Raw genomic sequence first — 16,190 nt, forward strand, 5'->3', positions numbered from 1 at the left:
TTGCACATTGATTTGCTTTATTTTTTAATTAAAAAATTTAACTCTAAATAAAGAAAAATTTAAGCATATTCAAAAACAGAGAGTAGCATGGTAAACCTCATGTATACATTCCCAGTTTTGATGATTGTCATGGGGCCAATCTCCTTATTATCTTTTCCCACTTGTTTTATTTTAAAACCATTTTTTAAATATTTAAGTTATAGTTGACATACAATATTATTTTAGTTGCAGGTATATACCCCAGTGATTAGACATTATGTAACTTACCAAGTAATTGTCCCAATAAATATCCTACCCATCTGATATCATGTATAGTTATTAGAATATTATTGATAATATTCCCTATGCTGTACTTTACATTCCCATAAGTATTTTGTGACAACCAATTTGTACTTCTTAATCCCTTCACCTTTCTTGCTCCCCCCACCCAAACCTCCTCCCATCTGGCAACTGTCAAAATGTTTTCTGTATCTATCAATCTGTTTCTGTTCTACTTGTTTATTTATTCTGTTTTTTAGATTTAATTGTTGGTAGATATGTCAACCCTATTATTGCCATTTTATTGTTCATATTTTAAATATTTTTCTTCCTACTTCTTCTTAAAGAAGACCTTTTAACATTTCATGTAATACTGGTTTAGTGGTGATGAACTTTAGCTTTTTCTTGTCTTCATAAGTCTTTCAATTTTAAATGATAGCTTTGCTAGGTAAAGTAATCTTGGTTGTAGAGGTCCTTGATTTTCATTACTTTGAATATTTCCTGCCCCAGAGTTTCTGTAGCGAAATCAGCTGACAGTCCTATGGGAGCTTCCTTGTAAATAACTAACTGCTTTTCTCTTGCTACTTTTAAGATTCTCTCTTTGTCTTTAACCTTTTTAATTTTATAATCATCACTAGAGGCCTGGTGCATGAATATATGCACTGGGGTGGCCTGTGGGGATTGGGCCCCAGCTTGTGCCCCCAGGCTCACAGCCCCAGCTCATGCCCCCTGCCTTGCAGGCCCAAAGCCCCACCTGGCACCCCATCGTGGCCTGGTGCCATCCCCTTACCTGTGCCACCATCATACCTGCATATGGGAGCTGGGAGGCAGCATATTGGTTGCCATCTGCAGAGTGATTGGCAGGGTGATTTGGCCCCAGCTCACACCTGCCTTTGCCTGGCACCCCCTGCACACCTGCTGCACCATCCTACTGCAGTCGTGCTCTTGACCAATGGGGGCTGGCAGGACCTCCACTGCCTCCTGCTGCCAGCACTGCATCGACAATGCCCACCTTGTTTTGTGCCATCCTTAGTGGTCAGCACATAGAGTGGTCGAACTCCTGAGGGGACAATTTGCATATTAGGCTTTTATTATATAGGATGTGTCTTGTTGTCAGCCTCTTTAGGTTCATCTTGTTTAGGGCTGTGCATCCTGGACTTGTATGTGCATTTCCATCACCAGGTTAGGGAGGTTTTCTATCAATATTTTTTCAATTTCTTGTGCTCTCTCTTCTCCTTCTAGCATTCCTCTGATGAGAATGTTGGTATGCTTGAAGTTGTCCCAGAGGCTCCTTACACTGTCTTCATTTTTTTTTTTTTTTGGTTTCTTTTTTGTTTTGCAGTTCTGATGGGGTCTTTTTTACTTCCTTATATTCTAAATCGCTGATTTGATTCTCAGCTTCATCTACTCTGTTGATTCCCTGTAAATTATCCTTTATTTCAGTTAGTGTATTATATCTTTCATTCCTGATTTGTTCTTTTTTATGCTTTTGAGGTTCTCACTAAGTTCATTGAGCATCCTTATAACCTGGGTCTTCATATTCAAAAATATATTTCATTGATTTTTCACAGAGAGGAAGAGAGAGGGATAGAGAGTTAGAAACATCAATGAGAGAGAAACTTTGATCAGCTGCCTCCCCCCCCAACTGGGGACGTGCCTGCAACCAAGGCACATGCCCTTAATGGAATCGAACCTGGGACTTGAGTCCACAGGCCAACGCTCTATCCACTGAGCCAAACCGGTCTTGGCTGTGTCTTCATATTTAAAATATTGTAGATTAAACCAATATATACTTAGTTAGAGTGCTTAGATCATTTACATTTAATGTAACTAGTAATTATATTAATTTAATAGAAATACCTATATGGTAGAATATAAAGCTTTCACATTAATATTTGTTTTCTATTTTTTCCATCAGCTCTTTATTTTCCCTCTTCTTCTGCCTTTTTATGTTAATTAATTTTAATGATTCCATCTCATATTAGTTATTTCTTTGTTTTCTTAGTAGCTGCTCTTACATTTATAACACATAGTTTTTCATTTATCATAGTGTACTTTCAAATAATATTATATGTAGTGTATAATGTAAGAATTTTACAATATAGTTTCATGTACTTCCTGCTATTCTTTGTGCTATTTTCATCATTCATTTTGTTTCTATATATTTTATATATACCATAATACATTGTAATTATTTTTGCTATAGTGTTAATTATGTTTTAAAAAAGCAATAAACATAAGAAAAAGTGTTTTGTTTTTATTCTCATATTTATGCTTTTAATGCTTTTTATTCATTTGTGTTTATTCATGTTTCTCAGATAATTTTTCTCTATTTGAAGAACTGTTAAAACTTTTCTTATAATGTATGATTGTTGATGATGAATTTTCTAAATTTTTGTTTGTCTGAAAAACCTTTTATTTACTTTCACTTTGGAGTGATATTTTTCCTCTATATAGGCTGAAAGTTTCTTTTTCAACACTTTAATGGTATCTCTCAATTTTCTTCTATATTTCATGATTTCTAATGAGAAGTTTGTCATTCTTTTCTTTGTTCCTCTGTATTTATCATGTCCTTTTCCCCTGGATCCTTTTAAGATTTTCTTTTTTAAGCTTTTAAAGGTACATATGGAGTCTTCTTTTTATAAGCATTCTTTAACCTTGTTATGAAGGCATGACCCACTGGGTTCTCTACTGAGTGCCCTGAATGGTCAGCAAGGACCCTCTGCTCTGGCTGGTGAGAACCTGGATAGCTCCCAGTTTGAGCTCTGTGAATTGTTCAGCTTACAGCTTTCCAGTCACTTTCTTCCTGGCCTGTGGAATTTCACCCTAATCATGCATATTTTGGTATTTAGCAAACTTTCAAGTGCCCCTAATGTTCTTTGTTTATATAGCTTCTCTTTCTGAAACTCAGCCCATAAATTCTAGCCACATAAGCCTGTCCAAACTCTGATTTCTGTTAACTCCAGTCAGCCATATCCCTGGATTCTGCCTGGGATTCCTTCCCTGCTCCAGGGTGTGGACTGTGTCTCTAGGGTGAAAGCTGAGGTAATAGTGTATACCTCATGTTTCCCTTCTCTGAGGGATGACAGTCCTGAGTGCCTATTGTGTGATGTCTGAAAATACTTGTTCCATATTTTATCTGTGGGTTTTGTGTTGTTTGTTTTTTGTTTTTGTTTTTGTTTTTTAGCTATTAATGGCAGGAGTGTAAAATTGGTCCCTGTTTCATCATCATAGCCAGAAATAAGTCTATGCAACAAAAATTTATTTATGGTCCTACACAAAATGTTGCCATCTTATTGTTGACACTATTATAGATGACCCCATTTTCCTCCGTTTTGTTCCCCTCCACCCAGCTCCCACTACCTCCACCCCAGGCCTTCACCAGATCTATTTGAAGATGTACTCTGAGATGTTTTGTGTTCTTTTCTCTCATTCTTCTTTCAAAATTAAAAAAAAAAAAATGAACTAGTATAGATATTGCAAAGTAACTTGGAAGAACTTCATTAGATTGTTTATGTTTATTATTGCAGAATTATCTGTTTCTATGGTGGTTTCTATGCCTAATCTCATATCCCACACACCCACTCCACAGGGGGCTCCTGTGACTTTTTGATACAGTATAGCTCCAAAATGACTTCCAGACCTTTCCCAGTGGTAATTTATAAGCCCCTCATACCTGGAGTTCTAAGAATGGCCACACAAGTCTTCCTTCTTGTAGATATGGCATACCTAACCCATTAGTATATATGTTTTATATTCACTTGGGTATGCAGGACAAACAATATATTAAAAGTACAATTAATGTGGAAATTTATGCTATCTGAATTATAGTTTCTTACAGAACTTTCTGAAATTTAGTTCTTAAAACGTCTTATAAATGTACAGGCAGTCCTAGGGTTACATCGGACTCAACATACATTATTTCGTGGTTACATTGCCATCTCCCATTTATTTATGAAAAAAAAAGTTCCGTCATTTTGATGTATGTACATATGTGCTTTATATTTTTTATTATTTATTTACCACAGTAAAGGTCAGGAATTGTTATCTTTCTTTTAATTTTTTTTTTTTTTTTTTTTTTTTTTTTTTGCTGTTTCACTTCACTACTGCTGTGTATGTGCTCCATGTGAGTGATGTAGGAGCCTATGTAGGTGGGTTCCAACTTACGGCGAAAATCACAATACTTTGCTCTGGATCTTGGGCGTAATCCCAGGACCTACTGTATAGACATTGTGGCTGAGCTCCATCATTCACAAAAATGTTAAGAGAAGGAAAATCTTAAATCCTGGCTTGATTCCCTAATTTAACAACAGGAGACAACTCTCACACTACTTTCATCCTAACATGCCATTTTCATTTCTAAACTCTAGGGATATTTTTTTTTGGATTTTTTTATTGTTGATATTATTACAGATGTTCTTGTGTCCTCCCCTTTGCCCCCCTCCACCCAACCCCCATAACCCCCAAAGCAGGCCTTCACCACATTATTGTCTGTATCTGTGGGTTATGCATAGCTACACAAATAAAAGCATAAGATGCAAATTGACCATACCTTTGAGACATCAACAAGCCAATCAGGAGTGCGTATGCAAATTAACCCAATAAAGATGGTGGATTAATTTGCATATGCAGACACCTAGTAGCCGGGGGCAGGGTGGGATGTTGGCCATGGTGATGACACAGGTGTTCCACACTGCCACAGCTGCTGCGGGCCTCTGGGTAGCATGGGAAGGTGGGAAGGTTGAAAGGCAGCTCCGGGCTGGAGTAAAAAGGCAGCTCCAGCCGGAGCGAAGGTGGTGCCAGCAACCTGGGGAAGGAAGGCCCATTCTTGCACGAATCTTTGTGCATTGGGCCTCTACTATGCATATAAGTTCCTTAGTTGATCTTTTCCAGTCTTCTCCACATCCCTTCCCTCTGAGATCTGTCAGTTTGTTCCATGTAACCATGAGTCTGGTCCTGTTTTGTTCATCAATTTATTTTGTTCATTAGATTCCACATATGAGATCATGTGGTATGTGTCTTTCTTTGGCTCATTTCACTTAGCATAATAATCTCCAGGTCTATCAATGCTGTGGCAAAGGGTAAGAGTTCCTTCTTTTTTATAGCTGTGTAGTATTCTATTGTGTAAAAGGTACCACATCCTTTTTATCCACTCATCTACTGGTGGCACTTGGACTGTCCAGATCTTAGCTATTGTAAATACTGATGCTATGAATATAAGGGTGCATATATTATTTCTGATTGATGTTTCAGGATTTTCAGGATATATTCTCAGAAGTGGGATCACTGGGTCAGATGCTAGTGCATCTTTAATTTTTTGAGGAAGGAAGTTTTTTCTTTTTTCTTTTAAAGCTGATGTTTATGTTGGTGATTTAAAAAACTCCCCCATTAAGAGAATCTAAATATTAACTTTTAGATCTCAGTGAGGAATGCCTTAGCCATATGTAGGTTTTTAAGGGCTATGTAGGATTTTTATAGCCTACTAGTGGCCTAGTGCATGAATCCATGCACCAGTGGGATCCCTCACTGCAGGATTTGGCTGAAACTACTGTGTTTCCCCAAAAATAAGACATCCTCTGAAAATAAGACCTACTTACAGGTTTCCTTCTGAGTTAAATATAAGGCATCCCCCCGAAAATAAGGCCCCCCTAGGCTAAACATGAGAGATTTGGTCTACTGATTCTGAAAGAAATGGAGTCACAAGAAATTCACCAGGAAATTCAGGAATTGGATTGTTATGATGATGTTCCAGAAGATGATGACATGATTGTCATTGAATAAATGAGTAAATTCTTGACACTGTAAGTTTCACAGTTTGTCTGGTTTGTGTTGACAACTACTGTACTACCGTACCGTATACAGGTAATAAATTTCCTTTATTTTTATTAAACAATAAATGTGTACTGTATTCTTCTTCATGGAACAGTAAGACATCCCCTGAAAATAAGATCTAAGGCATCTTTGGGAGCAAAAATTAATATAAGACACTATCTTATTTTCGGGGAAACAGGGGAGCTCTCTGACATCCCTTGAGGTGTCTGGGATTGGGGGAGGGTGCAAGCCAGGCCGAGGGACCCCACTGGTGCACAATCAGGCCAGGAAGGGATGTGGGAAGTTGGCCAGCCAGAGAGGGACCGAGGGAGGGCTCCAGGGTATGTCCCGCCCTTCTTCCTCAGTCCCGATTGGCTGGATCCCAACAGCAACCTAATCTACCTGAGGGAGCTTCTGCTCCTCCCTGCCCCTACTCCCCCCCCCCCCCCATTGGTCATTGTACATCACAGCAAGCAGTTGAGTGGCCTTAGCATATAATTAGTATGTTATGCTTTGATTTGTTGAATAGCCAACCTGAGAACTGAACACTTAGCATAGTAGGCTTTTATTATACAGGATAAGTGATGACTTTGTGGTCAGCAGAAAGCAAGTAATTCCTTAGCTGTGCTTGATGGGAAATTCAGGCTAACAGTAAAGAGAGAGAAAGATTTTATATTCAAAGGGTAAAAGAAGAGACACATACAGACATATATAATACACACAGAGATTTTATACAGGGATAAAACACATAAAGCCACCTCCTAAATGGTAGCCCTTATTATTGTTTTTCAGCCAGTATCCTGAAAATGATTTTATTTGCTTTATGTACTTACACTGACTTGAATTCACATAGTTTTCCTCCTCCCAATCTTCAGGATACTGCTTTCTGGAACTTTATTTATTGTTCCTATAAGTTAGTTGATGTTTGCATTTCTAGGCTTGAATACTATAAATTAAGAAAAAGCAAAACAAACAAGTACTCTACTGTACAATTATATACAATAGTTCTGCTGGTGTGCATTTGAACATTGTTTACATGTCTCAGAAAGGGCAAGACTGTTACTTATTTTTATCTCACCTGAGGATATGTTTGTTTCATTGATTCCAGAGAGAGGAAGGGAGTGGGGGGGAGGAGGGGTTATGGGGAGACAAGGAGAGAGAGAAAAAGAAGGAGAGAGAGAGAGAGATTGATGTTAGAGAGAAATATCGATCAGCTGCTGCCTCTCATATGTATCCCAACTGAGGTTCGAACCCACCTGGGTATGCGCCCTGACCGGGAATAGAACCTGAGACCTTTCGTGCACGGGATGACACTAATCAACTGAGTGACACTGGCCAGGGCAGGGCGAGATTTTTGAAAACTTGTCCTTAGAAGTCCCTGGGTTAGAGGGACATCCCTGAAATCCACTTTACAATTCTTATACATTGCCAGACGGTAGTGATTTGCGACATTTCTTTGTGTAATGAAACACTCAGGTCTAAGCACAAATTATATTATGCTTTAGAAAATAAAACATCACAGGTGAAGGTTTTGTTTTTTCAGTCATTGTTTTTGTTTTGCAATATCTTACTTTATGAATAGCAGTGGTTTTCAAAGTATGACCTGAGGTCAGTTGCATCAGTTTCTTTTGGGAACTAGTCTGAAGTGCAAATTCTCAGGCCCTGAAATATTTTTTTCTTTTTAAGGAAATCTGATGTATGCTAAAGTTTGACAGCTGCTGGTATGGCGTTCCCTGGAAAGTATCCTATATCTAACTTAACTTATTACGAAGCCACATCATGTGAGGGATGAAGAAGCAGTTAGTCATGCCCCCAACTACTGTTGCCTGGGAGATGTCTCATGGTGTAACACAGGGAGTGTCATGCTGCTGAGCGCATGTCAAACTCGGAGAAGGAAGAAACTTTCTGCCAGAACCTTCTAGAACACTTCCTTTCACAGCTCCAGTAGCCAGAGGCAGAGGATTAAAACATCAGAACCACAGCAGGTGCTAATGCAGGGCCCATGGGCTTAACTGCCGCCTCACTAGTTAAGAAGTAAAATTTCGAGGCTCAAGAGCTGTTCTTGAAATAGAAGTATCAAAGGCAGAATTTAGAAACTCATACTCCTGTGTAGACCATACAATAGAGAAACCCAAGGAAGTCTTGGCAGATAGACTGTCTCCTGAGCCACTCTGGAAAAGGGGGCCGTGCCCTTCTTAGTGTGGGGGACCTGGAAGCTGACACAGGGCCTCTCTCGCAGTGTTGGTCATGTGGCCTTTTCTCTTGAGACCGCCTGGAGAGAGAGAGGGTGAGAACTCTGGTGTCTCCCCGTCTTCTTAGTAAGAATACCAGTCCTATTGGATTAAGAGCTCACTGTACGACCTCATTTAACATAAATTTCCTCCTTAAGGCCCTGTTTTCAAACACATTCACATCGGGAATTGGGGCTTCAACATATGAATTTATGAGCGGGACACAGTTCAGTCCATAACAACCCTTATTACCCAATTCCGGGATTATTATAACTCTTTACGGATCCTCATTCCTGACTCCTTTCACCAGTCCTTCTTGAATATGAAACTAGACTTATCTCAGTAAAATAGCACTTGTAAAGCACAGTCTTATTGAAAGTCTTCAGTAATTCCCAATGACTAGAATTTCACTAAACTCTTTAGTCTGGCATTTGGTAGGGGTCCCTGGTCATAGCCTACCTTGTCAGCCAAAATAATGCTATTCTCTTCCCCCATACCACACACCTTCTGAATAATCTATTTCTGTGTCCTTCCACCATTCCATGTATGTTTCCAACTCTAGGTCTTCACTTCCATCATTCTCTCTGGATTATCCTCTTTTCCACTTATTCAAACACTGCCCCTTCCCCCAATTGCCACACCCCCTCTTCTCCATGACATCTTCTGCATCACTTCCCCTTACACCCACAGTGATCTCCCTTTCTGGGCTTGGATCACGTTTTCGTAGTAAGTGTTAACACACTCCCATTGTGTCTATCAGTGTCCCCTTGGAACTGCCAGAAAGCTAGTACCGAGGATCTTACTTTTCTGTGTCCTCACAGTGCCTGGCATAGTGGTAGGTGCTCAAACAATGTTCTATTGTAATTGTGTGGATGGGTGGACAGAGGGAGAGAAATAATGATATTCCTTTGATTAGGTTTTCTGAGAATCTTAGCTTTTATCTCCTGAGAAAATGTCCATAACCCTATCCACGTATCTTTCTATTACATCAAACTATTTTAGATCCCTAGATAACCTTCACCACTACCTGAGAATTTTATCTGACAACCCTCCATAATATTCTCGATTCCATCGATATAAGAGACTGTTTATGTCTTATTCCCCAGTGCCTATTTAGTATCTGATACAAAGTTACCACTCAGTAAATATTTGCTGAACAAGTGATTTGGCATCCTGTAGTGTAATGAAATCTTTTGGAGTGGAAGGTATGCCTAGCAAAGTGCGCATGGGGGCTGAAGAGGGCCTGAACCTTTTTCTTTTTTTTATTTATATTTATATTTTTTATTGATTTATTTCAGAGAGGAGGAAGGGAAAGGGAGAGAGAGAAACATCAATGATGAGAGAGAATCATACATGCCCACAACTGGGGATTGAGCCCACAACCTGAGCATGGGCCCTGACAAGGAATGGAACTATGACCTCCTGGTTCATAGGTCAGTTGATGCTCAACCATTGAGCCACACAGGCCAGGCATGGGGAGTTTTCTTAAGGTGGTAGAACCTACAGTGACTTCCACTACATAGAGAAGTTGTTTCAGGGTTTTCCACCTCCTGCCTTCTTTCTTCCTCCTTTAATTCCATCAGTGACTTGCCTGAAGCTCTACAGCTCTAAAAGGCAGTAGCACCTTGGTTCAGATCCATCCCTCTCACTCTGAGTTCAATGAACCCTCCACAACATTCCACTTACCAGTTGGTTAGATTTCCAATAAGGTCCACCACTAGGAAAGTAGTTTGAATTTAGAAACTCTGGAAGGTTGATTGTTTGATTAAATATTTGGTTATCTAAAGATTAACCAGAAAACTGCTATTGTTTTAACCTTTATGGTTATGAATCATTCAGGATATATTAGTCACACTTTCTGCTCCTTTAGGGATTCTGGAAGAGTCATACTATTTTAGAATGGGAAGGAATATTAGTTTTTCAGAGTCTTGCAGTGCCTCAGGGCCATAATTCTGGAAGAAAGTCCTATTTAATATTAGTATAAAACATACAAGCTATTCAGCTGACCCTGGACATAGCGGAGGTTTAGTTTTGAAAGAAATTTCTGATTTAGTTGGCTTTCTTTTGATTTATTTCTTGGACATCGACTGCAAGTCTTTTTCACTTAATTTAATTTTTTTTATAATGTTTGTTTTTCTGGCTTTATTCTGTAACGTGAACCCAAAGTTTATCTGCAGTGCCTAAGCTCGTAGACGGCTGTTATCCTGGAGTACACTGAAACCGTGACATGGGAATTGGTCCAGAAATCACTTACACCAGCAAGCACTCAGGCTTCACAGCTAAGTGAGAGAATGATTTCAGCGAAACCATCTCTCTTCCATTTGCACATTTCTACATGTTTCAGTGACCAGGTCTGTGCCAGCCACGGGGGCAAGTTACATATTCCCACTGCAAACACTTGGTGCAGAGGAGAGGGCTGCACTGTTTTGTTTTGTTTTTTCCTTTCAGTAAGCCAGAATTGGCAGTGGAATTGTGTCTGAGGAAGACATTGGAAGTATTGGCTCCTCAGGGATAGGGAGGAAATATGTATGCCTAGTGCATTTCCTCATTCCGTCTTCTAGTCCCACAGAAGAGTCATACTCAGCAAAAGGCACTGGTCAGGGTATAAAATGTCCAATTAAACATACTTAAGCAACTTAGTCCTAGTCACTAACGACCTTGAGGTTCTGTCAAGGCTTAATCTTTATTTTTTCTTCTTTTAAAATATTTTAAAATTGGTTTTTGGAGAGAGAGGAAGGGAGAGAGATAGAGAGATAGAAACATTGATGAGAGAGGATCATCATTGATGGCTGCCTCCTGCACACCCTCTATTGGAGATTGAGCCTGCAACCTGGGCATGTGCCCTGCCTGGGAATCAAACCAGTGACCTCTTGGTTCCTGGGCCAATGCTCAACCTTTGAGTGACACCAGCTGTGCTTTTTTTTTTTTTCTTCTTTTTTAATGTAGAAAGTTTAACCTAAATTTGTTTCTGTATGACTTGTCCCTTCAGGATTGAGCCCTTCATTTTCTCCACCAGAAAACTGGTTGTAATTTCTGTATTATCATAGACTTCTCGCCTTCTTTTTTCTGGGTAGTTTCGTTATAGTAATTGTATTCTTAGGGCATGAAATTTAGCATAACTGTAAATTTCAAAGAAATGGCTGCCATTGATAGCTCCCTGAGGGCTAATGACTAAAATCCTAATAAAGAGGGAATATGCTAATTGACCCTCATGCTGTCACAAAGATGGCGGCACCCACAGCCAATAAGGAGGGAATATGCTAATAGACTGCCCCACCCTCAAAGATGGTGGCACCCACAGCCACAAGATGGTGGTGCCCAGTCCCCTTAGCCTCACTAGAGCAACCTTGCCACATGCCTGCCTCCAGAGTCCCCCAGTCCCCTCAGACCCCCAGTTGCCCAGGGCCGGCCCGAGGAACAGGTAACCAGGGCCAGCAGAGGCTTGTGCTGCCAACAGTGGCAGCAGCAGAGGGGTGATGGGGGCATTGCTTTCCCCTGACCACCGGGTCGCCTCTTGCTCCTAAGGGCTCCTGGTCTGTGAGAGGGGGCAGGCTGGGCTGAGGGACCCCCCTCGCGTGCATGAATTTTCATGCACCGTGCCTCTAGTGTGTATACATAATCTGAATCCTAGATACAGTTTAAGAACAATTAGTTCTTGACTTAGCATGACATCAGGGATTGGTATGGAGACTGGTGATTTTATAATTTAACTCTGATGATGTTTGTCCAGATTCTGAATGGTCCTTTGGAAATAGAGCAGATAGCAGCCATCAAGCTCACTCTTATTTTAAATGAATGATTGTCCTTGTCTCTCAGTCTTGACCGTTCAATGTGGGGTTCTTAAAGGCATGGATAGGACAAGGGAGCATGGATCCAGGCAGCCTGGAAGGGAACCTTGGTGGAAGCTGTGATACCGGGAAAGAAGGACTTTCTCCTCCAGCTGGCGTAGTGCTGCCAGCAGAAAGCCCTCAGCTCAGCTGTCGGTCCCGGAAGAGAGCCACCTTCCTGAGCTTGCTGAGATGGCCATTTTTTGACATCTACCAGCCATGCTACATTCCATGCCACATGTCTTCTTTCAGAGTCTTCTCTAGGAATGTGGTTCCTGTAATGAAACTACTCAGAGAAGAGAAGGCAAGAAGACTATGATATAACAGAAATTACAACCAGTTTTCTGGTGGAGAAAATCCGATGGCCAGTAACTCCTGATCCAAAAAAAGCCCCTCCTCCTGGCTCCACCTCAGGACAATGCTGAAGCACCATCTCAGCTTCAGAGTCTTCCCTGGAGACAAGCCTGAGGCTGTCATCGAGACAGTCCTATCCTAGCTCAATCTCTCCCTCTGCTCTATCTTTCCTTCCTCTCAGCCTCCCTCATCCCCTCTCTGCTTCCTTCCTCCTTCCTTTCTTCCCAGATGTTGATTCCAAGATGGAAAGTCAAAATGTTAAACTGAGAAGAGAAGCAAAGAAGAATTAGATTAGAATTCTAGTATCTAATTTGGGATTTGGAGTGACACCTTGCTTCTCTATGAAGGTTAGAAGCTGTCATTGGAAGCCTTCATCCAATCACTTCAAAGGTCGGTGTTAGGGGTAGAGAAAGAAAAGGAAGAATCGAATTATTTCAATTGGATACTTTGTGCTTTACATTGTAACTCTGTTCTTGCCCTTGCTCTTACAAGCAACTCTGTCTTGAGTCCTTTTTTAGACCATCACTGGTCTCCCTTGAGCAGCAGGCAGGAATCTCTAGAAGATCCAGTGAGTAAATGGGCCGTTCTACCTCCACGTTCACATCAGGAGGAGAATGAAAAGCAGCCTTGCTTCTAAAGATGTTTCTATTCTCCTGGAGCCTGTGCATCCTCTCTCAGGGGAGTGATGGGAGGCTCACCATTTCACAGCCCTGTCCAGAGTGTGAGGAAGAGCCCTTGACAACTAGGGCTGGATGGGGTAGAAGCCAGGATGAAAATTTAGCAGCACCCAAGAAAGGGTTGAAAACTCTGGAGGACAAAACCAAGAACCACACGGAGTTTCTGGTTTTTTCCCCCTTGGATCTTAGGAGCGTTTGTGTGTTTAAGTGTTCCTTCCTCTGTAGACGCCCACCCCTGGGCATGAACCTCCAGGTCATGGGTAGACGTGGAATGGACTTAAGAAGCCTGAGTCGCCATCCCACTTGGCCTCCAGAGTACAAGGGTGGGGGCTGTGGAAGCACGAGGTCTCGCCTTAGCTTTCTGAGTGTACAGGGGGGTGACCAAGTCAGATGGGACGGCTTGGGCTATAAGGTCCCTACTATTTCTGCATGGCGTCCTGATGTTTAGCTCAGGGATGTGTTAATATGTCTTCGTGAAAGGCTTATTGCGGTGCTCCCCCCCCCCACTCCACCCCCCCTACACCGCCCTCAGGCCCCTGCCGGTATCTGTGGCGAGGGGAAGAGAGGCTGGGGCACTGGGGGGCGGCACCAGGATGGTGCCTTTGGACAGTGGGGTGGAGGGAGTGGAGGGATGAGGTGGGGAGGACGCCGAAGCATGGGGCCCGCGGCCGCGCACTGGAGCCCGGCGGACCCAGCGGAGTGGCGGGCGCGCTCGCCCCACCCGGGGAGCCGGGGCGCGGCAGGCGGGGCCGCGGGCGCAGCGGGCCGGGCGGCGGTGGCTGCGGAGCCGGGGCACCTGAGGCGGGAGGAGGGCGGAGGGAGGAGAGAGGAGAGAGGAGGGCGGAGGGCGGAGGGCGCGCGCGCGGGCGCGGTCTGGAAGTGGGGACAGAAGAGGCAGACAGGGAGCGGGCGGGCGCCCTGGCCCGGGGTCACGGGCGCGGGGAGCCGGGCGGCGGCGCGGGCCGAGCGGAGGGAGGAGGAGGGGGAGGCGGCGGCGCGGGGAGCGCGTTTGGGGCGCCGCGGCGGGCGGGGAGGGTGGCGGCCGCCGGTGCGCGCCGGGCGCTGTGTGTGCGCGCTCCTCCGCCCCGGGAGGACGATGGCCCAGAAGGGAAAGTTGGGGTGACGCGTGCGGCCCCCGGAGGCTCGGCTGGGGACACCGCAGTGAGCCCGACGGAGCGGCGGCCGGGCAGGCGCCCCAAACGCCGAGGCGCCCGCCCCCTCCCTGCAGGTGGCGGCGGGGGCGCGGGGTCCGGGCGCCCGGGACGCGGGGGAGCCCGGCCGAGGGATGGGCTGCGCCCCCAGCATCCACGTTTCGCAGAGCGGCGTGATCTACTGTCGGGACTCGGACGAGTCCAACTCGCCCCACCACACCACCAGCGTGTCGCAGGGCCCCGAGCCTCCCGTGCCCGGCCTCTCGGGGCAGCCCGACGCCGCCGCCACCCTCCCCAGGAGCCGCGAGTCCGGGCCTCCCGGCGCCGCCCGGGTCCGCAGGGCTCGCGCCGAGCTGGGCAGCAGCAGCAGCAGCTCGGGCTCCGCAGCCCCCGCGGCGACCACCTGCCGGGGCCGGCGGCGCCACTGCTGCAGCAGCGCCGAGGCCGAGACCCAGACCACCTACTCCAACCTCCAGGTAAACGCCCCCGGGCGCAGGCACGGCTGGGGGTGGGGGGCACCCGTCCCGTCCGTCTGTCTGTCTGTCTGTCCGGTTTGCACGGGTAAAGGGGGCTCCAGCGGAACTGAGTGGCCGTGACGCGGTGGGGTAGGGGAGGTGGTCACCCAGGAGGAGTTTACTTTTCATTCGTGGGGGGCGATGAGAGCCAGGAAATCTGAGCAGGAGAGAGACCCCTGGAGGGGTCCCGGGAGCTGGTTCTGGGGGAATGGGTGGGAAAAGGGAGCGCATTGGGGAGCCGGCGGGCTGGCCGAGTTCCCATGGAGGGAGGAAGGCTGTGTCTGGGTTCGTGCGAGAGAGCAGGGATGGGTGTCATTGAGAGCATTCGGTGGCCAGTCTGATTGAATGAAAGCCGAGCACCAGGACGACTGGCGTGGCTTTCAGGGGAATGGTGCAGACCTGGGGCCGGGAGACCGACCGTAGTGCCTCGCATTCCAGTGTTAACCTGGGGAAACCAGCCCAGCCGCATGGAGTCTGAGGAGCCAGGCTGGGGATTTGTGAATGAACGAGGGTGTGCGTTTGTGGAAGATGGAGGGAGAGAACCAGAGCGGGACCTGTTGTTTGTCCCTAGTTTGGGCTGGCTGCAGTCGGGACCTAATGGAGAGAACCTGCCTTGAGTTTGGAGGGTCAGCGGAGCCAGGCGAGGGGAGTGGGTTTGCAGTGCAGGGCAGCTGTCTGACGCTGGAAATTCTGCACACACATCTCGTCTTCCCGGAGGGTGGGGTTGTGAGGAAGTGGGGGAAATGGTCTAAGTGATTAAAGCAGTCACCAGATATTTCAGAAGGAAACGTGATTGCTTTAATGCTTGCTGCCCTTCTGTATGTTCTCAAAATACCGTTAAATCCAAGAGGGTTTTCATTGTGTAAACCTGGCCACTGGGCCTTTAATCCATGTAGCCAACAGAATGACAATGGCACATCCCATTGTGCAGATGGGGAAAAAAATACATCTCCATGACTTGTAATGTTCTATAGAAGCTGCGTGACATCCACAGCGTGTACATGGCCAGCGGGTTACCAGCAGCCGTTCCGTTGGTTATACACAATCGTGTGTTTAATACTTGGAAAAGTCGTCTCCCAATGGGCCTAGTGTGAGGAGCATTCTGGTCTTCACTGGATAAAGTCAGCTCCCAGTGGAGGGACGGCTTGTCTGGCTTCAGTCTGGAAGACCAAAAGCCTCCTCAGTGCACTTACTTTAGCAGCATCTGATTTTGCAACATGAAGCTTAACATGATGCTTATTTATGGCTGTAGCCTTTTACTGGTAATAATTACATATGTGGTATGATAATATAATCATTATAATAAAACACCATTTATTGAGCCCTGCTATCTGCCAGTTAATAAGCGTTCTCTTCTAGCTTTTGG

General features: G+C 44.7%; 1 protein-coding gene across 4 annotated transcripts in view; it reads left to right on the plus strand.

Annotated features, from left to right (window-relative positions):
• PDE8B (phosphodiesterase 8B) overlaps nt 1-16,190 on the plus strand; it is a 182,940-nt gene that overhangs the window by 14,229 nt on the left and 152,521 nt on the right. The window contains exons 1-2 of one of the 4 annotated variants that reach the window (XM_036409582.2): nt 14,066-14,323; nt 14,366-14,785. The exons of the other annotated variants lie outside the window; for them this stretch is intronic. Of the exons in view, the coding sequence (XP_036265475.1) occupies nt 14,444-14,785 (342 nt within the window). The 5' untranslated portion in view covers nt 14,066-14,323; nt 14,366-14,443. Of the gene's footprint in view, nt 1-14,065; nt 14,324-14,365; nt 14,786-16,190 lie in introns of those variants that run through there. 4 annotated transcript variants of the gene reach the window in all.

This window comes from Pipistrellus kuhlii, unplaced genomic scaffold (assembly GCF_014108245.1).
Source record: "Pipistrellus kuhlii isolate mPipKuh1 unplaced genomic scaffold, mPipKuh1.p scaffold_m20_p_4, whole genome shotgun sequence".
In the NCBI taxonomy this organism is placed as follows: domain Eukaryota; kingdom Metazoa; phylum Chordata; class Mammalia; order Chiroptera; family Vespertilionidae; genus Pipistrellus; species Pipistrellus kuhlii.